At 47.4% G+C, this 13,418-nt stretch overlaps 1 protein-coding gene across 3 annotated transcripts in view; it reads left to right on the top strand.

Moving 5' to 3' along the window:
• The first annotated feature begins 1,130 nt into the window (after nt 1–1,130).
• Nucleotides 1,131–13,418, top strand: part of WIPI2 (WD repeat domain, phosphoinositide interacting 2) — a 29,167-nt gene continuing 16,879 nt past the window's right edge. For 2 of the 3 annotated variants that reach the window (XM_039878783.1, XM_039878774.1), the window contains exons 1-2: nt 1,132–1,405; nt 7,587–7,669. In XM_039878783.1, coding sequence (XP_039734717.1) covers nt 1,332–1,405; nt 7,587–7,669 — 157 coding nt within the window. In that variant the 5' untranslated portion in view covers nt 1,132–1,331. Of the gene's footprint in view, nt 1,406–7,586; nt 7,670–13,418 lie in introns of all 3 variants that reach the window. The other variant, XM_039878764.1, reaches the window with a different exon arrangement.

Raw genomic sequence — 13,418 nt, 5'->3', positions numbered from 1 at the left:
GGGTGTCATTCTACCATGGGCAGTGTGTGCCTACAGACTGGGAAGGCAGGTAGGTGGTAGTGTTTCTTTCCATATTATATCTAATAATCCACTTAAGAAATGTTTGTTTCCATTCACACAACCCTAGGTTTACTGAAGTTTGAGATTCTAGTACCCAAAGGGAGCAGAGTCATGGTTCTGGTAAATTGGAAATTCGGTCTACCCCCTGGCTATTTTGGGATCTTCATTTGCTGAAACAATAGAGAAGGAGTTACTGTCCTACATGGAATAACGGGTTGGGATGAACAAGAGAAAATCTCGTGGCTTTACAAGATGAAGTCAAGGAGAGCGTCTAGAACTCAGGGGATTTACTCAGGCACCTCTTCATGTGCCTCCGCTCAACAATAACGGTCGGTAGGAAACTGTGCCAACTGATAAAACCAACAGAGACGTGGCCCCTGCCCCATATCTAGATTTCAGTGGTCGGCCATATGGGCACTTACGTTTGTGTATCCATACATTTAGACATGACTGCACACATCCTTCTCTGACTGCAGTCTCTGTCCCTTAAGTCTAGGTTAAGTGACCTCATGATGTGCTCTCTCTTTGTACCCCGGCTTTGTAATTAAGTATCTCCCCACTGTGACTTCTCGGAAGGAAGGGAGGAGGCCCATTTAATTCACATGGAAGGTGCTTCCTAAATATTACTAAACGAAGGAACAAATGTTAAGTGGAATCCCTCCTAGGGACCCAGAAAGCCTGGGCCTTGGAGAATCAGGGTTTCCCGTTCTCAGATCTAACACTTGGCAAATAGGTTAATATTTCTAAGGCTGTTTCCAAATATGTAAAATGGGTATGCAATATTCTCTACATAGGGCTGCTACAGCCTCGAACGAGAGTACGCACATAAGTAGTTGGCACAAAGAGTGGCACATGTACGACCCTCTTAATATTAATGAAAAGATGTGGGGGGTTACAGACTGCCTACTCCCCCCAATGCGCATGCGCGGCGCTCGGCGCGCCCGCAAGCCCCGCCCAGCGCACCCGGCGCGTGCGCGCGTCCGACCGGAACTCCGGCCCTGGCCAGAGGTGAAGGGGCGGGACCCCGCGGCGCGCTTGCGCCGTGAGAGGCCGTGCGGCGAAGGGGCGGGCTGCGCAGGCGCGCTGGGAGACCCGGCTCTGGAGCATAAACAAGAGCGGGGACGGAATGAGGCGGCGGTTGAACCCCGGGCGGCGAGCTGCGGCGACCCAGGCGGCGAGCGGGGCCTGGCGCCAACCCTGAGCGCACGCGACACCCCCCTGCTCCGCGCTCGAGCCCCCGGCCGGGCCCACCCGCCCGCCGCGCGCCCACCATGAACCTGGCGAGTCAGAGCGGCGAGGCCGGCGCCGGCCAGCTGCTGTTCGCCAACTTCAACCAGGACATCACGTAAGGCCGAGCCGGGGTCGGGGTCGGGCCGGGGGCTGGAGCGAGGGCAGGGGGCGGGCAGGCGCGCCGAGCGAGGGGCGCCATCCTTAGGGACCCTCTGGGCGCTGCCCTGAGCTGCGCTCTCTGGCGGGGACAGTGATGGAGATGAGGAGGTATTGCGGCCGCCCGGCGGGAGGCGTTCTCTATCTGGACCCCTCGTCTCACAAACTTGGGCCGAACTTTGTGGCTTGATCTGTTGTCCCGGCCGCCTCCCCGGTGGCACTGGGTCTCCTCCGTTTACCACGCCTCCCTCAGCTCCCTCCCCTCTTCCCCTTTTCAGACCCTAATCCTTGTCTCCTCATCCGAGGACCTTTTTCCCCGCTTTGCTTTTCTTCGTGTCTCGCTGTTCTTTTTGGCAGGAAACTTTGATGTCGTCCCTGAGCGAGAAACAAACTTAGCAATAATCCTGGCCTCCCACCGGGGATAAAACCGAACCAAGGGGCATGCGACAGAGAAACACCTGAGGAGTCTTGGCGCTTCAGGGAATGGGCTGTCCCCAGGGGAAGAGAGGCCCTTGATGCCAACCCATGGGTTTGGAACGCTGTTCGTCCAAACCCGCGTGGGTTTGAAGCCGATTCTTCAGAGGCTGTCTCGGGTGACCCGTGAGGATAGTTACTGGATAGTTTCTGGAGCGGGAAGGATGAGTTGTAGACCTGGAAGGTAGGAGAGCCATCTTGGGAAGTGAGTAAGAGGAAGTGATGTAAGGGAGGAGGAGGCGTGGCTGTCGGCTTCCTACTGAGTAGTTGGTTGAGTTGGTCCAGGGGAACGCATGCCCCAGGTGTGTGGCATGCAGCTGGCGCTCAGCATCTTCCCAAAGTTGTGAGACTAATGCAGACAGCCCCACAGTGGGATGTAGGGAGCGGTGGAAGGGAGCCATCACCTACTCCTGCACGTGAGGACACCCGTGTTCAGGAAGGTTCAGAGCTGAGCCTGGCTTTCACAGTTGGTTATTGGCAAGAGGGACAGGACTAGAATCTGTTTCCTGAATTCTCTTCCAGTGTTTTTTCCTCTCTGCCATGCTGCCTTTTCTGCTTACAGAGTAGGATTTGGAGGGGAGTGAATTTAAAGATTAAATCGACCAAATACCATAGTGGTCCATGTGGCCAGAAGGTGTTACAGCAGAAACAATTTGGACAACCTGTTGCAGGTGGTTATGTTTGGGGTAGGCTATATTGTGTTAATCCAGGTAGGGAATAGGACATTTCAAACCCACTGTGACTCAGTTTTTAAGCCCTTGGGATTTTGAGACCAGTAAGAACCAGTAGCTTGATGGTCTTTTACGTCTTGTATAAATGAGAGAATTTTGAAAACATTCTCTACCATCTTTTCTGTTTTTCACTTGTCACCATTTATATTGGAAGGAAATCAGATACGAGGAAGCATTCTCTTTTGCTGTTACTTCAAACGGGCTACCAGATTTCCTACATAATCGAAGAACGTCACTCCGGTCTGCAAAAAGACCATTCCAAAGACCGTTTGGAAATCGTGTGCTTCCCCCTCCTGTGTGAGCCCTGAAGTTATCAGGTCAAGAGAAGATTTCCGTGTCATAATTTTGATTTGCCGAAGAGGCCTTGATGTAGTATGAATATAAATTATAAGAAATAGTAAGTTAAGATTGTACTAAAAGTTTATTGATTAAAATGACTGAAATTGTTTTAAATCTACACTTGAAAGAAATGCAGACATTCCTGGAGAAGGGCTTTACAGTTTACACTTTTCTCTCCCTTGCCCATCTCCAGAATTGTAGTAGAGGAACATGATTTTTCTCAAGACAAACCATATTCATCTTGGATTCACATTTTAACAACATTTCTTGCATATCAAATTATCCTGCTTTTCTTTTTGTATTGGTAATCGTTTCAAATATATTTTTTCCCCTGCGATTCGTGTCCTAAAAGTGTGAATAAGTTTTATTTGCTTGTTACCATTTGTTTTATTTTGTTTTTTAACTAGGCAGTGAAAAGCACCAAAAGCCACTGATCTCGGTCCTCTAGCTCTTACCTGGTCAGTTCCAATCCTAGTTTCCGAAAGCAACACTTCAGAAGGTTTATGTTGGAGGAATTTTTGGTTTATTGAAAAGGAAGGTAACTAATAAGTGACAGAGTATCACTTGGACCTCAAATGAAAGTACCAAGGACTGAATCCTTCCAGTGGATACCACCCAGCTTGTGGGAGGTGATTGCAGTGTCTGCTTTGAGCTGCATTTCTAAAGGGATGGAGTAAAGAAAGGCTTGATTTTCCAAGTCCTCTGTTTGTAGAAGAGTTACAGGTATAGGGGGTAAAGGCGCTGGGAGACACCCATCTGAATGCATCACTGTCTTCAGTCGAGGTTTAGGTTATAGGCATTGTGGGAAAGCCACTTCTCTTCCTCATCAGTAAATTGAGGGGCTTGGGAGTGGAAGGTTTTTAAGGCCCCTTCAACCTTGAAGACTTAGGCCACCATGCCTGCCATGCAGAGGATGTGTTTGAGGAGGGTGGGGCAGCCACTGAGGAGGCTGGTGTCCAGCAGCAGTGGCCAGCGGAGAGGAGACGTAGCCGTCAGGACCTGCTATGGCCCATAGGACATATGATGTCTTTAAGGGAGAAGTTAAGATTACCCCCCAGCTCTCTGGTTTGGGTTCTGGGAAAACAGAGATGACACTAGGGAGAAGGATTCGGTTTAGGGGAAAATGGTGAGCTCTGCTTCGGATGCCCGTGGCGTTTGAAGGCCTCGGTGATTTCCAAGTGGAGGTCGGGGATGGAAATGACGTGAGCTGGAGGGAAGGGCCTGTGGTGGCGATAAACTTACCAAGGAGGGCTCTAGGACCTGCCAGGTGTGTTCGTTTTTATGGGCACAGACTGTGTCCGTTTAACATCTTTGAGGAAGGAGGTGATGCAAAGGGAAAAAGCCTGTATGGACTGATCACTGGGTAGAGAGAAGGAAATGGAGTGAAAAAGATCTGATTCACATTTTCACTTTTTTAGTGGAAATAACTGTCTTTCCGATATTGAACACTTAAGTTTAAATTTAGTGACAGACTTGCAGTTAATAATGGTGGATCAAACACAAGCATTTATTTTGGCTCCTTTCCAAAACCCTAATAAAATGTCAACCAACAAAATGCCAAAAAGATGTTTTAAAAGGCTTAAACCCGTGAGGTGAGAATGCGACAGGAAACAGCAGCACAGTGTAGTTGTGGAAGCTGCGCTAGTCGTGGGAAGTGGCAAAGGACGGGGCGCCCTGAATTGCTCAGTGGGGGAAGCGGAGCATCGACTAGTTTACACCACAGCCCCAGACGCCTGAGGGCTTGCAGTCTGGGGAAGCTACAAGTGCGGTGAGGTGGTGTGGGATGAAGGTAGAGGACTGGCTCAAAGTATGTTCCAGAAGTACCCTCTCCCCTGCCCTGATGAAGCTCTTTCCCCCAGAAGGCACAGTAGGGTCCCTGCATTTGGACGCCAGACAGTGGAAGGTAGCAGTATAGTAGTGAAGTGGGGGCTTAGGCGAATATATCCTTTTTTCTGTCATGGTTTGCTCGTTTTTCCCTTTGTTAATAAAAGATATTCATTAAATTACATTTTTAAAAAACCACATGAATATTTATTGAGGAATAAGACGATTTACTAGTGGAATCCCATACTTATCTCTTACTGTACCTCTCCCACTAAAACGCCATTGTATGGTCAGGTGACTCATGAGAAATTGGTAAAAGCAGAACCTCCGAAGAAGGGTGTGAACCTGATTGTTGGTATTTGAGCTGAGAAGATCAAGCCTATTTACATTTAATATCCCCCTTTAAAAATACTTACCTTTATTGATAAAATTATACTATACTATATACACATGTCAAAAAATAATGGAAATATTTTTGTTTACGTTTCTTCCTGTTTGAGATGCCCAGTCAGTTTTGTAAACCATGCAATTGAAATTCTAGCTAAGATATTTAATACCCTAAAGCAGTTTCTTAATATCCAGAGAACATCAACGTTCTGATGTTTGATCAATTTTAACAAATTCTACCTCTTTGGAGCACATCTGAGAACCTGGGTATATCAAAATCCCGGTTCTCGTTAATTACTTAATGCTCGTTATTTTGCTCATGGAAGAAGCCCTTTCTAGGCATATTTTATATGTAATACTAATAAGCTTAGTGATTTGGTTTCGAAGTCAAGGGATTAGAAAGGGAGAGAGGCTGTTAATGATGGTAGGCCCACAAGGAACAACTGTCAGCAAAACCAAAGGCAGAAAATATTTTTGTAAACTCAGTACTACAGTCTAGCCATGTGCTGTAGGCCCATAAAACTCAACTCGTTAGAGCCTGAGAGGGTTACTGTGTTAGGACAGGATAGGAAGTCGTTCAGTGATGCGAGTTCAGAGAAATGTTAGGGACACGCGATCCCCTTGTGTTAAGAACCACGGGAAAGCTCTTAATACGAATGACATTTTTCTTAAATCAGAAATGGTGGGGAAATGGTTTTGGTACTTAAACTAGCAGCCCTTAGTTAAATGGAAAACGTTTCCTAAACACCAGTTTCCCAAAAGTTGTGAGTTGCTAAGGTTTTATTTTATTTTTAGCCTTCCTGAATGTTCTTGTATCTCTGTTGGTTCTTTTATTACTTTTTAAAGTATTTACAGGTAACAGTACCTAATTACTTCATTAATATAACTAATTCAATATAGTGAAGTATTTTGGCAAAGAAAAATGATGTGAGCTGGTAGAGTTTTGTTTTTGTTTACACTCCTAAGAAAAAGCAGTTGCAGTTTTAAAATTTAAGAGTGCTTATAGCAGCTGCCCTTGGAACGGTCGAACTGCACAGGTTCGAACCGCACAGGACCACTTATTGTGCAGATTTTTTTTCAGCGCAGTGAATATGCAGTGGGCCCTGTGTAGCCCCGCATTTCACATCCACAGGTCCAGACGACCGTGGGTGTGTGCATTCTGCGCCATTTTATGAGGGACTTGAGCATCCACAGATTTTGGTATCCGTGGGAGTGTTGGAACCAGTTCCCCCCAGATACCAAGGGACAGCTGACTTTAGGGGGGGAGTCTAAAGTTATGTGCATATTTTCAACTGTGCAGGGGCAGACGCCCCTAACCCTCACATTGTTCAAAGGTCAACTGTATATTTCTTCTACACATATGTGAAAGAGAGGTTAGAAATCTCAAATTTTAAGTAGACGAAGTGGTCATTAAAATAGCCCTACTTTCGTCGTGGCATGCAAGTACCCGTGGTAGGAAACGGAAATGCAGCCTTTGTTACTTCTGGTCTTCTGGTTTACCGTCTGCTCCCGCAGACGTTAAATACAAACGATTCCCGTGTCCGAATCCCTGCATGTCCTCCCACCCCCTGCTCTGTTCTCTCATCCTCTCTGTTTCCGAAAGCTGGCCTTTCTTCTTTGTTCCCGTGGTCAGTCACGTTCTGGAGAGTAGTGCTCCCGTGACAAGGAAGTCCGTTCAGTGTCACAGCTCTCCTGCGCTCGGGGACCCGGAGAGTCGAGGCCCCTCCGAGCCTCTCAGCAGAAGCTGCAGTGTTGGCGAGGGACGTGAATGCGGCTCTCAGGCGAGGCTCTGAAAATGAGCCTTCGCCTTCGCCTTCGCCGTCTGCGCCAGCCATGCGGGCTCCGATTCCCGATTCTGTTAGCTTTTTGGTCCGTTTTATTTCCGTCACTGCTCGGCCGCAGCATAAGGGGTAAGCTGTGTTTGCTGCGGCCTTTCCGAAACGCAGGCAGCTGTCGCCACCCACCGGGGCTGTGAATGCCTGTTTATCTCTGGTTTAACTAGTGCTGTTAGCTCACTTGACTTTTGGATCTCGCATGGACTACGCATGTACATCAGCTCACCTGAGAAACCCCACTTCGTTTTGAGGGGGTCATTAATTTAGGGCTGATTACTTTCATTTATATGTCAAACTTAGCTTTAATGTTTTTGAAGTGTTAAATAAAAGTGTTATCGATCTTCATTTGATTGACCCTCCCCCTGTCCTGGCTGTGGGGATGCACGTCATCTTCCTTTGCCACCCTTTCCGTTCAGCCACCATGATGTGAAATGATTTGTACTGATTTTTGCTAGAGATGATGGTTGCTATTTGGTAACATGGAGCTAGTTTGTACATTATCACTGTCTACACGTATCAGCTCTTATTTCTGAATTTGGCTTTTTTGCAGGTCCCTAGCTGTTGGTAGTAAGTCCGGTTATAAATTTTTCTCCCTTTCTTCTGTGGATAAGCTGGAACAGATCTATGAATGCAGTAAGTGTTTGCTTTATTTTTCCCCCTTCTTAAAAAAAATGGACAAGTTATACTTGAATTGAAATGCATTCCCGAATTCAGACACTGTGATCAAAGCGTAGATGCCCTTGGCCAAACTCCTCTCCCACCTCAGTCCACCCAGGGGTGACAGCAGCGAACAGTGTGTGTGTGTGTGCCCTCCCAGACCTTTCTCTGTTGACTTACATACTTATAAGTGTACACATAGAAATATTTGTTTTATGGGGTTTTTTCAACACACAGTGTCATACGGTATTTATTGTCCTATAATTTCTCCCCCTTTTCAATGCCATTTAGACCATTTAGTTTTCTGTCACAAAGGGCTTCCAGAAAATTGAAGATTTTACAGCCCCATAGGAATGACTTGTTTTCTTCAGTTATCACCTTACGGAATCTGAGTAGCGCACATCTCAGAGGCAGCATGGACTCCCAGAAGGGTCATGAGCTTTGACTGCTGGCTCAGGCACGTCCCGTGTGGGAAAGTGTCTCTGGGCCTCGATGTCTTTGGTTTTCTTTTGCGTGTGTGCGGCAGTCCCCGCTGAGTAAGTAGGGGTGGGTGCAGCCCCCCAGGGAGTGCGATGGGAACCTCCGCCCTCTCCCACGTGCGTAACTGCTGAATGGGAGTTCCTGGTTCCGTCCTCGTTCCTGGTTCCGTCCGCTCCGTGAATGTTTGTCGAGCACCCGCTCTGCGCCAGCCCTGCTTTGCCTGTGGAGATGCAATAGCCACAAAGTCCCTGCTCTCGTGACATTTCAGTGGAGAAAGACAGAGCACAAGTAAATGAATTGGTGTCTGGTGGACGTTGGGGGACACAAGACCAGCAAACACAGACGTAAATAACTGCTGCCTACACCTCCGTTGACATAAGGCGAAGACACTAGGAAAAAGTCAGTTTCTGCCAGTTCCTTGAAATTGTAGCATTTGCCTGGCCCACGGGAGGTCAGAGGCTTCCCAGGAACACCCCCATGCCCCGGGCCCTGGCCTCCTCCCTTGGAAAGGTGAGCCCTCAGGCGCCGCTCACCTCCCAGGGGTCATGTCTGACTTTTCCCAGCAAGTCCCTTGCTCGTTCCTGCTCCCAAAGGCAGGCCCCGTGACCTTCATAGGGAGACAGCGGGGAGTCAGAATCCTTAACATCAGTGTCCCTGAAGGTGGTTCCTGCTGGCCACCTTGGATTTTAGTCCTCTTGCCTTCAGATGTGCCTCCTGATGCTTACTAAATCTTCTTTCGAAACCTTCATCCTGGTATGTAGCTGGAAGGTGTGATCTGGGTGATAAAGTGGCTGTGAACTAGTGTGCTTGCTCAACTCAGGTGGGTGTGAGTGTTTTTGAAATTCTCCAAACCGGCTGCACTTTACCCCACACGGGATTGCTCCCTGTAGGAGATTTCTCTAGATGAGTAGCCCCCTCTCTGGAAAAAGTAGTCTGTTGGGCTCTAGCTGTGATATAAATGTTTATTAAATCTGCGTCTGAACGAGGGCCTGGAAGGTGCTAGCAAGCTGTGGCTGTGGTGACTAGAATCATCTATTCGGAAATCCACGGACTTTCCCCCCAGTTGGAGACCCCGTGCTTAGAAAGGCGTAAGAATACCAAGCCTGGTCTTCACTCTTCCCCAACCGAATCCATTTACTTACTAATACGTATCCTTGAAGTTTATTTGCTGGGTTTTGGCGCCTCATTTTTCAAAGGGTTTTGATGGAACACCATGTGCTGTCTTGCTAGCCTCGTTGAAGGAGTGGGTATTTACTGACCAGCATGGTGAGGTGGTGTGTAGAGTTCTTTGTTCTTCCTAGCGAACTTTGGCCCTTAAAAAATGGGTGACGAAATGGACATAGAACTTTTTGAGGGTTAATAGTTCAAACTGAAGCTATAAAATTCTTTTGTTCCTAGAACTTCATTTACCTTCTTTCACATACTTTTACTGAGTTATAGAAAAGAATGTCTCTTAGAAAACAGATTAGCTGCTGAGTCAAGGTGGTTTTCTGGCATTTTTCTACAAATAGACTCAGAGCAGAGACTAGTACTTAATGCCTCAGAATTTAGCCCGGGCTCAGTATTGGCTCATCCCTCATAACTCTTGACCATCTGTCATAAAATCAGATCTTTGCTCTCCCTGTCGCGGTTCCAGAAAGAATGAGCCAGGGCTGGTCTTGGGAACAAGACTGACAACTGCTTGTTCTTCTTTTGTTTAAAGAGAAAAACCTTTGCCCAGAGGCAGTGGAAGATCTTTCTTAACTACATCGTTGTAATTTCAAACTTCAGGGAAAGTTGCAAGAACTCTCATGTATGCTGTGCCCGTTGTGTGGGCCTGTTCATTCTTTCTCTCTGTGTCCTTTGTTAGTTTGAGGATAAATAATATGCAAATATGTGATCTCTCTTCCCTGAAATACTACTGCAATGAAATCCTACCCACTTAGGCAAAATAAAGGATCTAGATTTACTGTTTTGTGAAATATCACGGAAGGTTAGAAGGAAAAGTTGATTTTTCAAGATTCTATATTGTGTATCCTTGCGTTTTATAAGTTTCTGAGCTCAGAAAACATGCCTCATGAGGCATTCCATCCTGAAACGAAACGCAAGCCGACTGTTCTTGCCTCGGCACAAGTGGCAGAGACTCCTTCCCTGACGGAAGCACCTCTGGAGACACACAGCGCCTTTTCCCAAGAGGCCGACGGTCCTCGCCTCGCCAGGCCACCATCTGCACTGTGCGGCTTGAGAAGTGGTGCTTCGTGAGGCCGTCGCGATTGGGCAGGCCGCAGCGGCTGGAGGCGCAGTTTCGGAGATTCGTGGTGATGGGCCGTGCGGGGGAGGGCTCCGGCAGGCTCCCTCTGCCCACACCTGCCCACATCGGGCTCTTAGCGCGCATCTCTGGAGAGCGCCAGGCACCCGACGGGTAGGCTCGTTTGGAAGTGTGTGACGTCAGTTATGTCATGGCTTTGTCCTTCCCTTCTTCCCGCTGCAGAAGTTTCATCATTGTCAGCTCTAACAGCACTAGCAGAAGCAAAACAACATTCTTTCTTAAATCAAGTAATTAGTCTCTTAAATGTTAAAGAAGTCATCTTCAGGAAGGACATTTGGCAGAGACTGGGGCAGCGGCCACCTAGAACGGGCCGGAGGGCAAGGCCTCAGACATGGGGTTGCCGAAGCTGGCATTGGTTAGCAGTCGGCCGAGTTCTCGCTGGCGCCGGTGTCTCGGTAAGGGGCCATCTTGAGTGACTACAGATGTGCAGCCTTGTTTCTCTTGCTTGTCCTTTGATCGCAGTGCCCTTCAGTCATTGGCCCGATTCATCGATTCATCGTACGACATTACTCCAAGGGAGGGCTGAGCTGTGTCCTTCACTTTCGTGGGGAGTGACTGCTCTGGTCTGTGGGTTCCGTGTATGCTCGCGTGTTTAAAAATTCCCTCCAGAGTGAGGTATGATAAAAATGTGCCGTAGAAAGCTAGTGAGCCCTGAGCCACTGACAATGTATAGAGACAGGCTGCTTCTGGAAAGGTCTGTTCCTGAAAAGACCTAGGCGTTCGGTCCATAGGACTTAAAGGGCCTCTGAAGTGACTCTTTTTGTGTTGTTATTACTTCTTAAGTAGTGACAAAAATGTGTTGGCTCCGGTGATGATGGCCGCCTCGGCCTTTTCTGGTTCCTGGCTCCTTTGGAAATCTGATGAAAGTTACAGGCGTTTTCCCCAGAAACCCCAATACCTGGTATGTGACTTTGGCCATTAGAGACTCCTTGCAGCCTGGCGTGTTCTAGGACCCGGGGTCCCAGTCAGGGTCCGCCCTGACACCTTGCTGCTGCCCCCTGTCCGCCTCTGCCACCCATTTCCTCACGGTGCAGAGCGTGGTGTCTGCAGCCCCTGCTGCCCTGTACTTCTTACGTCACGTAGTAATGTATTGGCCAGAATTCAAATTTCCACCACAGCCTCCTGTGTGGGGTTTTTTAACAGCCTTTTGAGATGTAACTTACATGCTATAAAAATGAGCTATTAAAAGTGTACGAGTCAGTGAGTCTTGGTATATTTACTAAGCCGTACAAGCCACCAAAATCTAATTTCCAAACAGTTTTATCATTCCCCAGAAGAAAGCCTGAGTCCGTTAGCACTCGCTCCCGTGTCCCTGCGCCCACCAGGCCCTGGGCAGGCGCTAATCTACTTCTTCTTCTGCAGAGCTGCGGCTCCGGACCTCTCAGATAAGTGGAGTCCTGTGTGAATGGCCTCTCCCGCTCAGAACACTTTCGGGGCCCGTACGTGCTGGGGCGTGTCTCAGGGCTTCATTTCTTTCTACTGTTCAATAACATTTCGCTGTTTTGATCAGCATTCCGGTTGTTTCCACTCTCTGGCTGTTGGTAGTGGTGCCGCTGTGGATGTTTGTGTACAGGTTACGTGTGGACGGGCCTGTGCATTCCCTTGAGAGAGACACCTGCAGGGGTGGGGCTGCCGGGCGCGCACCTGTGTTCTGCCCACCTGTGAGTACAGCTGTTGGAGAGAGAATCAACAGATAAACCACTTAAAATTGACAGATCTTGCCAAATTGCCCTTTAAAAAGGTAGTACCGATTTGTTTTTATACAGGGTATGAGCACCTGCCTCCTCACTTCCTACGACACGAGGCATTAGCAAATATTTTAATACTTGTGAGACGAATCTGGGGTAAAAAATGTGTTCGTTGCCTTTATTTCTTAAATCATAACTGAAGTGGAACTCAATTTTTTAAATGTAGGTGCTTTTTCTCTTTTTAATCGCTTGTTTCTTTCTTTGCCTGCTTTTCTGTTGGGTTATTTGTCTCTTACTGACGTAAAGCAAGTTAGCTGTTTCTGTGGGTTGCAGATATTTCTTCCGGGTTGTCATTGGCTCTCTGACCTTGGTTCTGGTCTTCTGGCTGTCCTGAAGTCTTGAGTTTTTGCATGTTTGAAGGTATTTTTGTCTTCTCTTGTAAGGCCTCTGAGCACTAGAAAGGCTCGTCCTGTTCCAGAGCATACAGGACAGTCTCCTGTGTCATCTTCTAGTTCTTTGGTGTTTTACATGAAATACTTGATCCACCTGGAATTTATTGTGATGTTAGATATTTTCCACTTTTAGTCACAAGCTGGCAAGTATATTTTTCCTGTCCTTTTTATTTAGGGGTACTTACTAGTGTATTTAGGGGTGAAATGTCAGGATGATGAGCTTCTCTTCAACGCTTTAGGAAAAAAAATAGTCGAAACCAAATGGCAGAAAGTTAACATTCGTTAAATCTCGGTGATGGGTCTGTGGACGTTCATCAGTGGATATTTGTAGTTAAAAATAGCTTTGCTGCCTCCACACACACCCTCTGGTTTTAAAATTCTGGAAGAGATCTCATCTGCTTTTTATCATTAAAATTTCAAAAACTTTTTCGAGGTTATAGTCGGGTGGGAAAGCTAAGCAAACACCCTAGGCCTTGGTTCTTTACGTCAGTGGAGAGAGCCCCTTAAATGCTCAGCAGGAGTATCGCTGACTGGAGTTCATTGTTTTTGCTTTTTTATTTTCAGGTGATATTTGCATACGATGGAATGTAACATCTTAAGGAAACACTCTGAGTTTTGACAAGATGCATATATATCTGTGTACCCTGAACGCTTTATCAAAGTTTGCCATCACCACTCCGGAAAGTCCCCTTCCCCTCAGTCAGTCCCAGCTCCCTTCCACTCCCTGAGAAGCAGTGTTCTGGGTTTTCGCTGCTAGATTGTTCGCCCGTTCTAGAATGTCATAGAAACGCAGCGTG

Source organism: Pteropus medius, unplaced genomic scaffold (assembly GCF_902729225.1).
Source record: "Pteropus medius unplaced genomic scaffold, Ma_sr-lr_union100, whole genome shotgun sequence".
Taxonomy (NCBI): domain Eukaryota; kingdom Metazoa; phylum Chordata; class Mammalia; order Chiroptera; family Pteropodidae; genus Pteropus; species Pteropus medius.
This window is presented reverse-complemented; position numbering and strand designations above follow the sequence as displayed.